Source organism: Plectropomus leopardus, chromosome 21, assembly GCF_008729295.1.
Source record: "Plectropomus leopardus isolate mb chromosome 21, YSFRI_Pleo_2.0, whole genome shotgun sequence".
In the NCBI taxonomy this organism is placed as follows: Eukaryota; Metazoa; Chordata; class Actinopteri; order Perciformes; family Serranidae; genus Plectropomus; species Plectropomus leopardus.
In genome coordinates this window covers 22338959-22359104 of record NC_056483.1, presented here as the reverse complement: position 1 = coordinate 22359104, position 20146 = coordinate 22338959, and the positions used below count along the sequence as shown (strand labels likewise).

General features: G+C 38.9%; 1 protein-coding gene across 1 annotated transcript in view; it reads right to left on the bottom strand.

The window, feature by feature from the left end:
- The window catches only part of LOC121960882 (collagen alpha-1(XXI) chain-like), a 76769-nt gene that overhangs the window by 9664 nt on the left and 46959 nt on the right, over positions 1-20146 (bottom strand). The window contains 5 exon segments of the mRNA XM_042510768.1: positions 1131-1163; positions 9466-9510; positions 11886-11921; positions 12421-12492; positions 15695-15748. Of these exon segments, the coding sequence (XP_042366702.1) occupies positions 1131-1163; positions 9466-9510; positions 11886-11921; positions 12421-12492; positions 15695-15748 (240 nt within the window).

The following is a 20146-nucleotide window of genomic DNA, read 5'->3' as shown; positions in this document are numbered from 1 at the left end:
CTGAGTGCGGGGTCATGGCGCTCAAAATGATCCATTTATTTAAAGACATCACTTTTGCTATGTCAGTCAATGGTAAATAATCTTTTTGGGTGTGTAAGTGTTTGACCACTATAAAAATCGGCTTCGAATCTGACACACTTCCTAGAGACTGACTGCAAAAACAAGCATGTCCAAGCTGTTTGCATCACTTTTTGGTGTCCCTGCATGAAAACAGTTTGTCGTAAGCTTCATGCAGTACTTTTTCTTGTGTTTTCTCTATGTGTTTTCTTTATATGCAGTGTGTTAAGCTCTCAGGGCCATCATAAATACAGGACCAATGTTGTGTCTTTATTGCAACTTTGTGAGGATGCTGAGTTTATGCATGAGACATATATGTTTAGCTTCAGTCTGTTAGTATAGATCCTGAATGTTGCCAAGTGCATATTAAGCATTTTACTTGGGGGTCAATTTAAAGTACCCGCAAATCAACTGGAAACACTAAACAACACACAGTTAGCTTTTTTTAGCTGGATAGCTACAGCTGATACAGTGTGTGATAGCAACAGTTGTCATTTTAGTTGGCAAAAATTAGCGTACTTGTAGGAATTAGAAGCTTCGTTTGTCTAGTTCCATCTAAATATTTCAAGTGGTAAATCTGCCACTTGATCTGTACAAACCGTACTAGAACGTGGAAAGTAGAACGAAGTTTGACAGACAGGTTTTGGGGGGAGCGGAGGATCTGATTGTCAAATGTCCCGATGAAATCTATACACAGCACTCCAAAGTTCTCTACTTTTTTAAAAGATTTTCTGTTTCCTGATCAAAAAGCATGCGAGTACAGTGTAGACTTGTATCAAATGATATCCTACAAATGATACGGCACTTTCACAACTAAAGGAGGCTATATCTCCATAAATTGTGATTCTGCAGACGGTACAGTAAGTGTTTGATATTTCAGATGTGTGCGCCTTTAGAAAAGAGGGCTTTTGTGATGTATATTTTTGCCCGGGGGGCCAGATTTCCCGGGCCTGGAGGTATTGGCTCTGTAAGTCTTCTATAGCAGCTGTGCAGGCTTGACAGGGCTTCTCACTGCGGTGCAGAATAAGACAGAATGGATTATATCTAATACCGCAAAGTCTAATTCGACAAACCTCTCCTTTCCATCCCCTGGGTCCCACTTCGCCCTGACGGAAGAAAGAAAAGAGAGCGGGAAGGGTGGGGAGGAAAAGAGAAGAGGGGGAAATAGAGAGAGACAGTTAGAAACTTCAGCTTACATATCAAAGGCTGAGTTAGTATGTCAGAGGAGCTGTGCTCGCTGCTCTGCATTGCTGATGCAGAACCGCTCTCTTTTCTGTCAAAACCGCTGGCTTACAAAACATTTTAGATTGGTTATTGTAATGCATTCTCTAAAGCATTTTTTTCTACTTGTAATGTAATGAAAAATGCATCGCAGAGCTGTTAGTCCTTAAAAGACACCATCCAGTGGTAACACCAATGAGACATTTTTTTTTTACAGAAAGTGTTGGGAAATAATCCGAGGCTCTGGGGGTGTGTTCTGCTTCCCTTAAAATGCTTCCTCTTTACTTGTAAGTGATTTCTGCCAGTTTTTTAGGGGAACAAACGAACAAGAACATCGGAAGAAGGCAATGAGCAACAAACAAAAAAAGGAATGAGCAAAAAATTACCAAGACATTTTTAAAACAGCAAGAAAAACACCTGACTATTAGTTTAAAAAAAATAATAAAATGAAAAAAAAAGAACAAAGAAATAACCTTTACAAAAGTGCTTAAAAAATAATAATAAATTTGTCACATCTTTTTAAATATGTAACTATAAATATTGTTTTCCCCCTGCTTTTTTTTCCCTAGACATTGTCCTTAGCTTTTTAAAAATAATTTTCTAAAGCTACAAATTTCTGCAAACGTTATTTACCAAGTTGCTTAGGGACGCACGATAATATCAGCACGTCACTGATATCCGCTGGTTTGAGCTTTAAAATCATATCGGTATTGGCCAACATACTAATTTTTGCTGATATGACAAATAAAAATATGAAAATATTTGTATTTATTTATTAATTCATTCAAACGACAAAGTGAACATATACAAATCATAAACCCTACGTAAAGTATTTTTCTTATTTTGCACAGTTAATTAATATTACATTCATTGAAAAGCGTTGTATTTTACGTCTCCATCTGCTGGAGGGCCATCACAATAACATTGTGCATAATATGATGTTTATTCCACTAAAGAAGAGATTTGAAGATCACTTAAATTAGGAGGGTGAAAAAAGTAAACATATAGGTGTTAGCATTGGTAACTGGCCCAGTGAGTTATAGTGGGGCCGCATAGCTCAATATATCAGAGCAATTATTCAATTTGTGATAAAAGCACTAAATTTGGCAGACATGATTATGAATACATTAGAAACAAATCTGGATATCTGGCCCTCTCAAACTCTGACCCTGGTTGCCACGGCAACCATTTTTCAAAATAGCTACCAGCGGTTGGTTAAACTTTCCTATCCCATTGGATCCACATGCAATAATGGACATAATCTTGATACTAGTAACCCTAAGTAGCAAATAAAATACTCACTCCCAATTCTGTGGACATTAACAAAGTATATAATATATATAATGTAATATAATTTCATTATATTGTATTTTCATTATATTGTGCCGTGAATCAGTAAAAACTGTTCTATTATTTTGTCAGATGGTGGATACCAGAGCAAATGTGGCACACATGATTTTTATATATAATGGCCCAGTTATTTATGTGTTATTCATGTATGGACTTTATTTTACATGTTTACAGACGCCCCCCATTCAATTTCAAGCATTTCTATTTAAGTATTAAAGCCATGAGATCAGCTGTGGGTATTTAAGCTCTGAGCTCTCTCTGTATTCTTCAGTTGGCAGTTAGCACCTAATACCAGTAACACCAGTAAAGACCAGCCAACTCACTGGTTGGCTTTCCATCTGTTCTTTCAGTCATTCTTTAAATTGTCACCTGAACACAAGGTTTACATGCCATTTTTACATGTTCGTTTTGTTGTGTTCAGATTATTGTGCTTTGTTGTGATGCTTGAGTAAATGACAGTGTATTGTAGTACTGTAGATTAGTACATTAGTAATTTACTACTGAATGACGACCTACGACACAGTTCACTACATTTATACAGGAATTAGTACATCTGATAGACATTTGTAACTGATAGAATGACCTACGGCACCTATCAGAATACCACGACTCCACATTTAACTACAAGTTGTCCATTCTGATATATTTTTGTAATTGACAAAATGATCAATTACACCTGACAGGATGACCTACCCCACATTTACCAACATTTATACAGGAAGTTGTCCATTCTGATAGATTTTTGTAACATACACATTGATCTGTTACACCTAACAGAATGACCTTTGCCACATTCAACTACATTTATACAGGAAGTAGTAAATTCTGATAAAAATCTGTAGCTGATATAGAATGACCTACAGCAATTGCAGTCTGGCAAATACTGACATTTTCTTGATGTCAAAACATATTTTCACTTTAATTTATATGTAATCAATATTTGTTGTGTTGAAAACATGGACACATGTTAACAGCAGGCAGCCATTTTTGAAAATGGCCACCAGAACACCAGTCTGCATATCCAGATTTCTTCTAAATACATTAAACTATATATTTTTTTTTACCAAATTTGGTGCTTTTATCACAAAATGAAGTATAGGTTAGCTATGCTGCCCCCTTATTGTTATATATCGGCATACTGCATATCGACAAAAAGTCCAATATCGTGCATCACTACAGTTGCTCATTGCGTTTTTCCCATGTTTTTGGAAGGAATAAAATTGGCTTTGCAAATTTTGGTTATTAGAAAATTGGCCTTATACTTAATTCCATGTGACATTAAAAAAATATTTAAAAATCTTAAATCTAACTTGCCTTAAGATGAAGGAACCTTTTATAGGATCCTGTGGCAAACAAAGGACATGATTGGCACATTTTAGCTGACTTCAAGCCAAAACTGAGAACATAAACTGGTTCCGACCACGTTATGTGTACTGCATAAGTTACCATGGAGATCTAGCCAGGTTAAAAGGGAACCACTTTCATAACCTCATGAAAACTCTGGCTTTATCAGACTCAACAAACCTCTCTTAGCCATTTGACTGGCTTTGTTGTTTGTTGTACACGCCTGGAGACAACTAATCGTGGCCATTTTCATTCCCTGGTGAAACTTAAGCATGCACTTGTTTTCTCCTTCAATAAACTACACAAAAGAGCTCAAAAAGAGATAAGATGATTTTCTCAGGCAGAAGCCTTCCAGTTCTCGAGAAGAGTATTTTAAGTAGCTAAATGATAAAAACGCATGGGAGCAACTTAACACAGGACTGGCCCTTTGGAGTTCTGCATGTAGACTTACCCTTCAGCATAAACAAGGCGACAGGCTCTTGAGATATGAGACCACTTTGGGTCAAACACTGTGAGATAGATATTACAAAAATATTAACAGCACCGGCAAGTAGCCAGTTTTGGTTCTTAAAAGCCATATATGTCTTTGTTAGCCAAGTTCAGGCTAAACATCTGTGCTTTTAGCTGCTCTGTTCCCTTTACTTTTCTGTGATAGGCTGCCATTTTTTCCATGTCATGTCAACATTGATGTTAAAGGGATAGTTCAGGTTTTTTCTTTGAAGGGGTTCTAAGGGTTACTTATCCATAGTTTTTGTACTACATAGAGTAGATGTTATTCGGCACACTCCCAGTTTTGAGAAACAGGCAGGAGTCCAACATGGAAGTTAAGTAATCTACTGCTGTGGATGGGGGCCAGCAACTATATATATATATATATATATATATATATATATATATACACACACACACACACACACACACACACACACACACACATATATATATATATATATATATATATATATATATATATATATATATATATATATATATATATACATCAGCTTAAGTACACTATGCTGAGAGTATTTTTACTCCTTTAACTAAATGTCAAGCTGTGATTTCAAATGGAAAAATAAAGCTGTTACATTGTTTACTTCAAAGACCCCATTACAAAAAACAGTAATTATAGTTTGGTATCTGCTGGTTCACCACTGCCTCAAGCAGTTAGTTAGTTTGTGTTATTGTTTGACTTTTGTGATTAAATGGGTTAGTTCGGATTCACCGAAGTTGCACAATAGCACAAATTCACTAACTGATCAAAGCCACCAGCTCTCCTGTGTTCAGCAATGTTAAAATGACCGTTTTTCCCAGTGGTGTCTGGCGGCTTTGACGAAAGCATAGATGTGAAAGTGATTGGCTCCCTTGTTAAAACAGGCTATTTGTTGGAAAGGTAAAGTTGTAAAAATACTTTTTTTTTTTCATTGAAAAAAAAAGACATAAGAAAAAATGTCCAGAAAACATTATTTATAATGATTATGATTAATTACAAAAAAGTAATACTTTTTAGTACTTTTTAAATAATTTTCTTGTTTGTTTTTTGGTTTTAGATTCTTCTTCTTCTTCTTCTTCTTCTTCTTCTTCTTATTCTTCTTATTCTTATTCTTATTCTTATTCTTATTCTTATTATTATTATTATTATTATTATTATTATTATTATTATTATTATTATTTTTATTTATTATTTTTTATTTATTTTTATTTTTTTTTTTTTTTTTATTTGCGTATTTTCAGGTAATTGTCTTGTAACTTCTTTTTTTGGCTATGTCTTGTTCAGTTAAGGCCTTCAAATAATTTTGAAAGAAATCAAATCAATTTGCTCATGTTTTAAAGGGTTAAACTGATATATTTTTTTTCAGGTGGTTAAAAAAAATGTTGTTAAACCTATCTGCAGCAGTAGATTGCATAACCTCTGTTATGCAATCTACTGACTCCAGCCTGCTTCTCCAAACTGGGAGCATGCCAACTGTTTGTACAAACTTTGTTTGTAACATGCTGTCTGGGGTGAAGTACGCTGTACAACCCAACAACCCAACATCAAAACAGGACTATCCCTTTAAATCCTCAAGGTGCTCAGAATTACACGAGTTTGACTATTATTCTTCAGTTCCATTGCAGCTGAGCAAACTCAATCTGCTGATGAGATTGAAATGCCAACTAACAAAACATTTGCTTTGTGAAGTATGAGCCCTCAGACGCAGCTACCATGTTTGTTACAAAGATGCTCTTTCAGTGTGTAATGATCTCCTAGCAACACTCACATTGTGTCAACTGGTCTTTGCAGAAACACAGAGTTCTGCGCGGTGTGACGCGCTGTAATGTGAACGCCACATTACTTCCCCAGTAGAAGACAAGCGGTAATGAGGAGGGAAACCAGGCAAACAGAACACACCCTCTCCTGAACTGCAGTGCAGAGTCATATTTATTTTACCCAGTAAGTATTAGGAAGTCTGTGTGAAGACAAAAATATGTCGTATTCATTTTGGCAGTGACACACTTGTGATTCACTGCTGATGCATTTAGCCTTGAGAGTGTGTCACAAGGAAGCTGGGCTGCTCTCTCAACACTGTAGAATTATAGAGTGTGAACATTAAGCTGCATACTGAAAATACAATTGTTTCATCTGTCTCAAGTGTCGCAGAGAAGACTACAAAACTCTGTCTCCACATGATGCAATAATGCTGCTGCTGCACACACACACACACACACACACACACACACACACACACACAGAGCACTGGATTCTTTGTGTAAACCCATCGAGGGATGTGAGGATCGATGCCTCAGTAATCGATACTTCCTGATCAATTCTCAAATGGTACTCATATGGTATCATTGCCATTAAAACATAATTTACAAAGCTTGCCCTGAAAGGTGAAAATTGCAGATCACACAGCAATTTATATCATTATGTTTGCTCATTACCAATTATTGATGAGGATGATCATCTCAACGTGGATAAACATGTTGAATCAATAGTGCAATTCTGCTTCTTTCACTTTATGAAGCCCTATTTCACCCTGTGAAGATGTTTATGAAGAACTTTTCTTTCTCGTCTTTCCACAAGTCACCCACTCCTGTTTATCTCACCCTGCTCCTGCAATCCTGTTTCTCATTCTGTCAAAACAGCACCTGCCATTTTTTTCCCCTCATTTAACAAATAGGGGAGACTGGGGGTAATTGCAACATTTTCTGATTTTTGATGTAATTTCTACCGGCGGTTGCCTGGCTCCTACCCACACTGAATTAACCCTTTGAAACTTGCGCTAATTGGTTTGATTTCTCTTTCAAACATGGAAACATGGGAAAAAAGACAATGTGCAACTTGAGAAGATATTACTCAAAAACTAAGACGAAATTAGAAGAAACTACGAGAAAACTACCTAAAAATCGGCACAAAAGAAGAAAGAAAGCAACAAAAACAAACAAGGAAATAACTTTGAAAAAGAGTATAATGGTTTACTAAATGGAACATAGTTATTACTAGATTTAAGGTCCTGGTTCATGCTGGCTCATTGTCACACTGTCATGTTTTACTGGGACAATTGTGAAGGTATATCACTGTCCCTCTCCTCTCCTCTCCTCTCCTCTCTCCTCTCCTCTCCTCTCCTCTCCTCTCCTGCTCCTCTCCTCTCCTCTCCTCAGTTCTTTACTCTCCTCTCCTCTCCTCTCCTCTCCTCTCCTCTCCTTCCTCTCCCTCTCCTCTCCTCTCCTCTCCTCTCCTCTCCTCTCCTTCTGTGGCGGCAGCCAATCAAAAAAGACGTATGCAAACTAATTATTTAGGGATGATACGGCGACTGGGGCCGCCCACTTAATGTTAAAAAGAAAAAAACACTCGTTAGCGAGCAGGTAAAACTGGAGAGCAGGAGAGCATTGAAAGTTGTTCAGATTCTGCACTCTTAAAACACGGTTGTCTCTTCTCAGGCTACAGTATTGCTCCAGCGAGCAGAAGTATTCTGCACACAAGTGTGGTTCTGTGTGCTCGGATCTGGCTTTAATGCGCAAATCTCTTTAGTGCGCCTGCAAGCTTGATTCTGTTCATGCAGATGTCATTTTTGCGTGCATGAGCAGAGATATAATTCCACACGCAGTTATTGACAGTGATATGCCTTCATAGACACTTGAATGGAACACAGTCATTGTTACTGGTCCGGGTTTGGTTCAGGCTGGCTTTCTGTCACACTGTAATGGTTTACTAAATGGAATATAATTATCATTAGTAGTTTTAGGGTCCTGGTACTCTTGACACTGGCGTAATGTTCCACTGTCGTGGTTTAGGCTGGCTTACAGACACACAGTCATTCAGACACTTGATTAGGACGTGGTAAAAATGGTAGTGATAGCCTACTGAGCGTGCTAGCTTGCTCAGTCAAGGAACTTCTACCATCCTAAACAGTTATCAAGTAGCTCAGTTACTAATAAAACACTAAAACCTCACCGTTTATCAAAGACATTTGTGCCTGTATGTCTAATAACTGTCCAACAAAAATGCCTCTTAGTGGAGCAGCTTACACTCCGGCAAAGGAAAGTGGCGATTCCTTTGAGATGAATTGATTTTGTTGTTTTACATGATGTGTGTTTCAGACCTGCTGCTTGTCTCTAATCTGCCAGCCTGCCTTCACCTCAGCAGCTCTCTTTGCCTGTTCAGGATGCCTTGAAGCTGCTAGCTGTTAGTCTGTAAACCTACCATTGATCTTTAGTGAAATGCCTGCAATTGAGCCAGTCCTGCCTGTGTGTTTGGGTCCTCTTCACTGTTGCCAACAATCTGAATAGTGACACTTTTTTCCTCATATGGTTGTTCTGGGGTTGAGTCTAAACACTGAAGCGGGCAGTGACTTTGCTGTAAGGTCCCCGAGAGTCTGGAACACATCTCCTAAAGAGATTAGCTCGGCTGAGTCAGTTACCTTATTTTGTGTCCCTGCTGAAAGTTTACTTTTTCAGAACAAATTTTGTTTTGATTTTCTGATTTTATTTCACTGTCTGGAGCTTCTGTGCTGATTTATTCTCTCATTTTTATTTTGTCTCTTCTCATTTAGTCACTTTTGGATTGTATCCTGCTTTGCACTGCGTTTGCTTGCACTATTTTCTGTTAAGTCTTTCATTGCATTTTTATGTGTTTTTATATGCTGTCTGATTTTAATCTTGTAAAGCGCCTTGTAAAGTCACTTTCAGAGAGGTGTTATATTAGTGGAGTTTATTATAATCATATTTATTTTGTGATAAAAGTCTTTATGGTGACTTGTAACAGGGGATTTATGATATTAGCTACAGACAGACAAAAAATTAAAGTTCTAACCACAAATTAGCTCCTTGTAAGTAAGGACTGGCCAATATATTCCTCCTTCTCCTCATGCCCTTGTGGGGACATTTAGTCCTTGTAACTGCACACACACACATACAAACACACACATTTAAAACCCAGACTCCCTGTTAAAGCAATAGAAACATGTACTTCGCTGCCACCCAGTGGAAGCAGAATGACTCAACACTCACAGGTAGACCTGGATTTCCTGGCTCTCCATCTCTGCCTCGCTCCCCCTGCAAACAGATACATCATTATTAACTGAATGTTCGTGTGAGTGTGTTTACATACGTGCTGTTATGGCTTCATATGGTGTGTGAGTATGTGCAAGGAAGAGATCAACGGGTGCGTCAGTTTAGGTGTTTGTGTATTACTATGTGCTGGTCCATGTCTTCATTCTGTGTGTGTGTGTGTGTGTGTGTGTGAGAGAGAGAGAGAGAGACAGACAGAGAGAGAGAGTGAGTGTGAGTGAGTGGAGAAAAGGTCATGATTACCACTAGCAGGCAATAAGAGAAACCCAGGGAGAGAGGGGATAGGAATTGGCTAGTGGTGACCTTTAACAAACCTGACTTTTTATCTTGTGTGTGGCTTTCTGACTGCATCCCGCAGCACTGTAACACACTGCTCTCCTTCCCCTGCTCCTCTGGGCTCTCACACTGTTTTCCATTAGTGCACGTCAAGGGAAGCAACTGAATCAGAGCATTCATCACATGCTTTGATTGTTCAATTTGTGACTGGTGCTGCGTTAATGATGGTAGAAGCACAACAATGTGGCATCTTGTTGCTTGTTTACAACATTCAGAGCTTTAATATGGCTACAAATAAGTATTTGTTACATAAAGATATAGTGGAGTAATGGTGTCCTGAGCAGAGAATGAAGTCATGCTACCTCTGTGTGTGTTGTAATCTGAGCTTCTCTGTGGTTTGCTGTAATACAAGCTTCTCTGTGGTCTGTTGTAATACAACTTTCTCTGTGGTTTATGTTAGCCGGTCCGGTTAAGCATGCATGTCAGGTAATTGTGGTTTGTTGTAAGAGCTGCTTTTGTTGTTTAACTATTTAAATCCACCAGAGACTCAGTGAATTCATTGATGTCATCTGCGACATTGACAGTGGTGTCCTGGAACTTGAATTAGGTCTTTAGGTTTCATTACATATCTTGACCTCAACAAGATAGCGGCATAGATTCTACTCCCAAACATGGACTGTACAGCATATAGCTGTGAGTGTTTCTTCCCCTTGTGGCACAGGGCAAGCAGGAACAGGACAGTGTTGCAAAATGGACTGCAACAGACTGCAGAGCAGTTTGGGTGTTAGAGGACAGGGGGTTATCGGAGGCTTTACAGATAGCATCCTGACTCAGCTTACAAACCGCCATCGAGAAGCACAATTGTGTCCAAAATCCAGCAGCTTTGCGGCACAGAATAGAGGGGGAAAAAAAAGATGTAGTGGCGGGGACCAAATATATTGCGCTGACTGAGGATCACTGGACTTCAGTTAGCAGTCACAATGACTTTGGTGTTGCTGCACACGTCATCGACAGTGAGTGGAAACTTCAGTCGTTTGCATAAACCATACTGAAAATGATTATTCAGTTATTCATTGATGCACTCATCTGCCGTAATTCAACTGAAATATATTTTTTTAAAGCCTTCGCAGCAAAAAATGATGTATGCGATTAATTTAGATTGATTAATCACAGAGCATATAATGAATTAGATTTATTTTTTTAATCGCTTGACAGTCCTCATTATTTTCTAAAACAGTAAATATGTGGCTGAAATATTAAAGAGACAGTTCATTACCAAATCTAAAATAAATAGGCCTGTTTTCCCTCTTACCTATGGTGCTATTTTTCAATTTAGATTGCTTTGGTCTGGGGCGACCTCTAAGCCGCTGGGCAGAGCGTGCGCCACATATGCCTCAGGCTCCTGCAGCGGCCCGGGTTCGTGTCCGGCTTGTGGCCCTTTGCTGCGTGTCACTCCCCCTTCTCTGTCCCCCCTTTCTTGTCTCGCTTAAGCTGCTCTATAAATAAAGGGAAAATGCCCCCAAAAAATAGTCTTAGATTGTTTTGGTCTGAGTTGCCGAGTCTCAGCGATAAGGGTTAGCATCTAATGCTAGCCCACCTAGCATCACTGAGCTAGCTAATTTTATTGATCAGCCGAAGAGGACGCCATTGATGTTTGTTAATGTCCATGTCTTAATGACACCAGCTTCTTATCAATGAGTAGATACACTTTCCTCTAAGCAGTGATATGGTTGATGGGTGTAGTTTGGTACAGAGAAAATCGTTCCACTTGAAACTGCTCACAACAAGGTCTGTGGATTACCTTGAGTAAACAGATCATGTTTTCTGTAAAGACACTTTGCTGTTGAATTATTCACATGTATTTTTTGGGCGCTTTGAGCACCACGAGCCGAGTGCCATCTAGTTCCATTATACTGAAGAGAAGGCAGACATCTCTACAGCTGATATCTCCAGCACTCGGCATCTCACACCAAAACTATCTAGATAGATTAATAGCACTGCAGGTAAGACGAAAAATGTGTATTTTTGATATAAGTGTGCATATGACTTTTCAGTAGAAGTGCTAAAAAAAAAGAGTATGGTACCTTGTTTCCTTTAGGGCCCGTCTCTCCTGTCTCCCCCTAAAAAGACACTGAACATTAGTACACATCCAACTTACAGTGTTTCCGGGTCTCTGTTTTAACACTGACAGTGTGACATCTAAATAACAGCATGCTATCTGAGGAAATTATAAGAGAAAATTAGCATCACTGTCCTGCTGACAACATATTGTACGGAAAACAAAACGCAGCATGTTAAACAGAGTGATCCGGATTAGGATTGCTTGCACTGTATTTATGAGCCCGGACGTACTGCTTTTGAAGTGTGAAGGACAACCTTTAGCACCATTAAAATTAATCATGTCATCTAAGCAAAATATGAATAATACATGAACAAGTTTGTATTATGTTAAGCTGTCAACATTTCTACAGTACAACATGTAAATGAACTCCTGACAGACAAAGCTATGAATCATTTATAAAGTGTTGCCTCTGCTGCCAATTGGAGACTCCAAACAAAATCATCCAGGTCATTTAAATTAATTGGTTCATGTATGTTGTTATATGAGTTGACTCTCACCCTGTGACCTTTGAAGCCGGGCATCCCCATGGCACCTGGCAGTCCTGGAAAACCCGGCTCCCCTGATGAGCCCTTGAGAGGTGACAGATTATGAAAATCAATGGGGGGCATACAGGAAAAGACAAGGGTCATATGAGTTACCATAAAACTTCAATGAATAGCCTGGACTACTATTTGCATTAATCATTGAACTCAACAGGCTCGTATTTGGGAAAGGCATCTATATGGGATGGGCTTTTAATTCCTCTTACACAAAACTGTTGCTCAGCAAAGATGGGAAATACAATCAAATTATGGATTTAATCCTTTAAAACGTAGACATATTGTCTTTTTTTTTTCAAAAAACATGGGAAGTTAGTAAGAAATCTGAAAAATACAAAGAAATTACCAAATAATTTGCCAAAAAACAAACAAATAAACAAAAAAGAAAAAAAAAAACATAAAAGAAAAAGTAAAACAAAAAAATCAAAACAAGAGATGACCTAAAAAAAAAAAAAGTTCAAATTATAATAATTCCGTAAAATAATTCTGATTATATATTTATAAATATAGTTCACTGGACATTTTTCCTTCGCTTTAAATAAAATGGTATGGATCTCTTTTTTTTGTGTCTCTCTTGTTTACTATGACGGTAATGCTTTTTTGGCGCTCATGGTTTCAGTAAGATTAACTGAATGATTGATTTGTAGAGAATTTTACCAAGCTAATCGTGTGTAGCATGTCCATATTGACAAAAGTTGAAACATACGTATATACATATTGTATGTGTTATCTAAGCAGCTAACTAATGTTATCTCCAGCAGGTAGCCAAAAATCCAGTTTTATACATTCAAAGAACTTCTATTAAAATGAGCCGCATGATAACCAGGCTGAGCCTCTAATCGAGACAGGCCTTTATTTGTCAAAATGTGTCGCCACACCGGGCTGCTGAAAAGGACTGGGCATTTAATCGGGACAGGCTCATATTTGAAGTTCTACAGTGTTCGTCAAACTAGCCATGTATTTCACACTAGACTGAAAACAGTTATAAACATCATGTCTTTGTTTGAAACCCAACAAGGGAGCAGATAAAAGGAAATATAAAACTTGAGCAGTTTCCAGGTGTGTGTGTGTGTGCTTGTGTGTGTGTGGCTGTCTATTCTATCCCCTGTGACAACTTCCCAGGCTGCTGCGCTGAAAGGAAATGTTCTTAGCCAGTAATCAGGGCTGGTTAAATGTGGGTTATAAAGATGTTTCAGTGAAAACTTTTCAAGCTCTCTTTTATCCATGACTCATTACTCATTACCAAAAAGCTGAAGTAATGTACGCTTCGAAGGATGGCACCTTCAAAACAACCAAGGTTACCTGTAATTAAGTAGCACAACACAGACAAGTCGGATTCTTTTTTTTAAAAATTGCGATGATTGACATTTAATTGCTCAAAACATGTCACTTAAACAAAAAAAGCAGAGCTGTCACTCATAAGCGGGATCCAAAGTGCAGGCTGGGGAAGTAAGAAGTGTCTGGCAGGATGAGAGGAAACAGACGGAGAATGAGGTTGGTTAAGAAAAGAGAAAAGGCAAAAAGCTGTCGCCCTGATTGCACCCTGATCCCCTGTGGGGGGAGAGGGGAGATTAGGAGTACCCTCACTAATCTGACCGCCATGTGAAATTTTATATTTTCACTTCTATGCCGCTGTCAGACGGGACTGGGGAATAAAGATGCAAACAGTGTACGTGCTTTTTGGCTAGGGAATGCTGAGGGACAGACGCCTGTCGCTGTACAGCAGCATGGGACACAGCTAGAGAGAGGAAAACAAGAACCTGAAGTGAACTTGCCTTGGGATAACTCTTTATTTTGAGTAAAAAGCAGATGCTAGATGAAAAAGGTCCAGTGCACAAGATGATAGAAACGTTGGGCCACACCTGGCAATCTGTTTGGTTTGATTTAAAAGAATACTCTTGCATGTTGGTAATTAAAATTTTGGGGGATTTAGTGGCATCTAGTGGTGAGAATTGCAGATTACAACCAGCGTTCATTGTTCAGGAGGTACCAGGAGACTAATTATCTTCAAGGGGTCGACCGATATTGTTTTTTTAGGGCCGATACTGATTAATAGTAGTTAATGAGACAGATTCGGAAACGATATGCATTTACAATAAAAATGAAAATATTTCTTTCAAAATTTAGAATTAAGAATATAACTCCAACTCAAAACTTTGTTTAAATGCCTTTAGCAAAGGTTTAATCAAAACTGAAACATTCAACATCGTAAACAGCAAGTTCCCAGCAACTTTTTTTCATAAAGTCAAGTGAAAATTTGAATTAAACAACGCGTAAATGAAAATAGCTCCTACAGGTTTTACAAACTGAAAGTTGACACTTTCTTTGCATGTATTGCAGACAGCCTTCCCTGGTGTTGGTTAAATTTTATCAGCAATCATTAAATAAATGCGCTGATACAGATAATCTGCAAAATGCCAAATATTGGCCCAGTGAGCGGCCTGGCTGATAATATCTCGACCTCTCATCTCTTCCTTTTCCAAAATGGACAGACCAGGTGATTTAAACCGGTAAAAACACTGAATAAAGCAGTTTCACCTTAAAAAATCTGTGGTTTTCTGATGCTGCTTGCAGATATGCAGGGATGCTAACTGCAGTGGGCGACACAAAAACAAATCTGTCCAGAGCCAAACAGCAGCAAACTTTGTTGCAACTTTGTTGCTACGTCACTGCATCACCTGACTTCCTTTCATAACTACTACAGGTATAAAAGATTGTCATCTAACAATAAATATGGCTCATAATGAGCTGCTTCTACAATCAACCTTTGACCTTGTTTTCTGGAAGAGGGCAGTCATCTGGTAATCCATACTTCAGCGTGAGAGGCTGCAGAGAAGTGCTGGGTGCATGTTTACACTGATTTTGTTTCTTAAGCTATAGTTACAACACATAACTCAACCCCCAAAACCGCAAATTGAGTTTGTTTACGGATTAAATAAATGAAATATGTGTTAATTAGTGATCTTTAGAAGCGTCTGTAGATGGATTTTCCTCTTAGCCGGGCTAACTGCTGTTTGTCTTCACTCTTGACACACACTTGGGTCAAAAAACATTAGTCTTGCAACACTAGGTACGTTGTAAATGCCTCTAATTAACTAATGTAAGATTAAATGAAATATTCATCACAGAGGCAGAAAGAAAGACAGACAAATGAAAGAGGTGTAGGAAAAGGAGGAGGCGGTTCTGGAAAGCTGAAGGAAAAATGTGGTTGATAATCTGCTGCTCCACTCACCTTCTGGCCTGGTGGACCATGAGGACCGGCGAGCCCTGGATCTCCACACTTCCCCTAAAAAACACACACACACACATACACACACATGACATTTGACTGACAATGCTTCTTAGGGCTTTCTGTTGATTACACCAGTTTCTAAATCCAATCCTTAACAAATCTCAGGGCTCTATTTTAACCGTCACAAAGACCAGCACACAGGTCAGCGAGAGTACATCAGAGTAGCTGCACGCTACGCAGAGTGCAGACCAGCATGCACAAAGAGGCCGTGAAGTGGAATATAAATCACAGTATGTGGTGATTAATCATTACCCTCTCAGCCAGTCACGTCACTGGTCTCTTACAGCTGTGTCCATAGCACAAGGTATGACAGGGGCGTTTCAGGAAAACGGCTTAACGAATTCAGAAAAGAGATGGCTTTTCTGAATGCAAGAAACGATACCGCTGCTGTGTGGATTCAGACAGAGAGGTTCTGAGGTGCATTTGTAGCAGAGCAAATAATGCACTACTGACAGCACAGTGGTGGGGTGGAGTTATGTCATGTTTTCTGAGTGTATTACACATTCTTATTTTGTAACTAAATTATGCACACACTAGTTGTTCTGTGAGCCTGTAGTAGGCATGTCTGCATGTTATGCTTAGTTTTGTGTCATTGCTTCATGCTGCGTACATGGCTTTTTGTGCTAAAAAGCTACATGTTGTTGTTGGTGTTGTTTGTTTTGGAGAGGAAAATGCCTTTGTGGTTAATTCGACTCCTGACAAAAACCTCCTGCATGATCAGCACTGGTGGACTTCTAGCCAGGACAAGTTTTAGCTGCTTTCAATCTATAATTCACCACTAGACGCCACTAAATCCCCCTCGGTTTTACGCACTTCACTTTTTTTTAATGCTATTTTTGGGGGATTTTTGCCTTTATTGGTAGGACAGCTGTAGAAGGACAGGAAATGTGGGTGAGAGAGGGGGAATGACATGCAGCAAAGGGAAATCGAACCTGGGCCGCTGCAAAGGACTCTGCATACGGGGCGCACACTCTAGCAGGTAACCTGGAAGCTGACCCGACACACTTCACTTTTAAGGAAATTCAACGGAACGTAATTGAGTTTAGTAAAGAGACAAAAAAAAGGTTTAAAGGAGAGATTATGGAAATTTACTCATAAATTTAGGATGTAAATAGTTAAATGAGTGGTTAAAGTAAATAGTACTAGACATTATTGTATGCAAATTGTTGGTTGAACTTATTAAAAAAAAAAGAAGAAACACTGACTGTACCTTTAACTTTAGTTTCTTTATTTGATTGTTTATGCCGGTATCAGTCAAGCCACCTGCAGTCATTGGCTGTAAGTGAGGAAACGAACGGGAGAGGGCGGGGACAAGGCGGTACTCAGGAGAGACGCAAATGAGCAGCAGGAGGGGTCATGTCGGAGGAGAGACATAAATTAGGAGCAGGAGAAATATCGAAGAAATAGAAATTGATAGTTTGGTTAAAGTTTGAGTAAACAGTCGGAGATTGTAGCTGTAAACAATAATGCATATTTGTTGCTTCGTTTTAATTGTTTAAGTCATAAGTTGTGTGCGAGTGTGCTAACGTAGGCGAGTCACTAGTGGAGAGGACGCCATTGCTGACCGGAAAGGACTGTGTATGGGACGCTGCGCTGCTTTCCAGTCATTTGGACCACGGGCTGTTTCACCTAGACTGACACCAAACTGAGTTGAACTTTATGTGTTGTCTTGCTCTGCTGAGGAAAGGGATTTTATCGACTTCCCTATTATACTTCCATGGATCTTATCGGTGGCATTTCACGAGCGACATTCAGGCCTGCAACTTTTGTCTTTCACTCGCACGGGAGTCTGTGTGGTACCATGGAGGTTCAGTTAGTATTTTTTGAGTCTGCTATTGAGAAATATTGGGAGGAAAGGGTGAGAAATAGAGATTTTGTCAGAGAAATGTATGAATTATTCATTTATGTTTACTATTTTGGTAAAAGTCATTTCTTTTTTTCATATTATCTCCAGGAATTTATTGAATTCCGGATGTTTGTAGAAGTGACTGAGGCATATTTGAAAATGTTTGAAATGGTGTGACTCAGTCAGTAAACCCGTTAATAACTGTTGGATAAAATGATCATTCCTGTCACAAACACTGAAATGGCATTCGTCCTCGAATATCTGAATCTTTCGGTCCAGCCCTAGTTATTAAATTTGTACTGTTAGAGATTGAAAAATTAGCTGATTATACAGTCTTATATGCCAAACGGATAGATTTACTTGTAATAGTACATCATATTTTATAAGCTCCTTATACTGTCTACTTTGAATGTAAACTGCAAAGTTACTAGTAGCTGCGAGATAAATTTTTTGCTTAAAAACTAAATGATTTCCTATTGGAGTGCATTGGAGGAAGGTATAAAGTAGCATAAAGTACAAGTATCTGAAAATCGTACTTATGCACAGTACTTGAGTAACTGTCGATCTCTATATTCTGATCTTTGTGGTCATGTAGAAAAAGTGAAACACAACCGTGTGACTTGAGTTTTCACTGTCTAAGGAAGACCCAGGTAAACTAGGGCCATACCAACTCGTGCGACCTTGTCCACACTTACATGGCTATTTTTAGAAACATAGCTTTTTCTGTGTGTTTTGGCCTGTCATCCAGACAGGCCACTGAAAATGGACATGGTAAAAACTCCTGCCAGGGTGGAGATATTGAGAAACTCAGTTTTCAGTGCTTATGTGTAGACAGGTAAACCAGTGTTTTTTTGGCTTGCCTCCTTTGCTTGACGTCAGGGTATGCATCGTTATCTCCGCCTTGCAGCACAATGCATGCATGAGCAACGCATGACGGCAACCTCACCAAACTGCAACATGTTGCAAGCTAATGGTGATCAGCATGGCAGCGTTGTTGCTGTGGCTACTCTGCAGGGCTGCCTGCTGCTATGAGTTCTGTATGTCCACATTTATAAGCACATATTCCACTCATTTAAGAAGCAGTGCAAGCTCCTGCATTCTTGACAACACAGCCCTGCAAATGTTTCACGATAAAGTGCCCCGTGTCAACAACTGATGGGATTCTGTTGACAGAAATGTTGTCAAAGGACTTTCATTCTGAAATGCAAGCAGGGAAGTTTGAGTGCAACAGATGTATTTCTATGCCCTCATCTTTGTGACGGATAAAAACATTGAAAATGTAATAAAAGCTACTAAAGGGTCGATATAATTATCAAAACAGGGTTTTCACTGTCATGCAGCCAAGTTGCTTCTGGTGTGTCTCCCCTCTGATGTGCCATCGTTCTTGTTGTTGTTTTGCATTTTCCAGTAATGACTTAAGGCTTCTGATTGGCCAGCGTGGCCTTACAATAGAGTTTATATCGCCACCTGTTGCTTTGCCATGCGCTTGACGTCTCTTGACAGCCTGGAAAATATGCATTTTTAAAAATACCAGTGTACATGTGGACTAGGCCTGAGTCTGGTGGGTGCAGAACTGCAGTGGATTGTGGTTATTTTGCAGCAGTCTGGTGTTGGTTATGCATGATTAATTAAGGTAACACCACGGTGATTCACGGTGTGTTTCAGTGCTGTTCTCGTCATATGTTGTGTGTTTCGTCTGTAATTATCTGCTGCAGGTGGAACACAGCCTTCAGACTTCAGTGGAGATTTAATCAGCTGATAGGGAAGTTCCCGTACAGGTGTTAGGGTTTGTATAATTAGAAGTGTTGTGTGTTTATCTGTTTATGTGTGCTTACTGACTGATCCTATCACCAAATTATCAGGTGCCACTCTGCAGGTCTTCGTTCTCAGCACACTGTCATGTTCACCTTCATATGCATGAAACTCCCATCATCCCCCACTCTCCTTTCATTTGGGTGTCGTGCATACTGCGCTGAGTACACAAATACCAAAGGGACAGGAAATGTGCATTTCAAGGTCAGGGAAATATGAAAATGTCCCATGTGCTAGTCTTTGCAAAAAGGAGCGCTCCAGTCCAGTGAGAGTTTACTTGGCGTATTTGCAGGTTTTTGGAGCTAAAGGTTAGGATATCTTTCTTTTTGACCATTCTTTAAATTTGCCTCTTGCAAATCCCCCAACTTTACCAAAGTGTAATAACAAATCACTGGATTAACCTTTTAATATGTAAGGAAAAAATAGAGAAAAAAATCTAGACCTATAATACTCACTTTAGTAATTGGATAAAACAAATGTCTTTAATGTACATATTTAAAAAACTGTGTAGAAAAATATTTCTAGACCTATAAGCCTCACTTTTAGGAATTTGATGGAAAAAAATTACTTAATTTACATGCTTTACAATACATTTTCAATATATTTCCATATTTTTCTTTGTAAAAAAAGAAAATAGGTCTTGGAATCATACAAAAAAGAAATTCTAGATCCATAACCCTTACTTTACTTTAGGAATTGAATATAATTCCCCCCCCCCCCCCCCATATTTACAT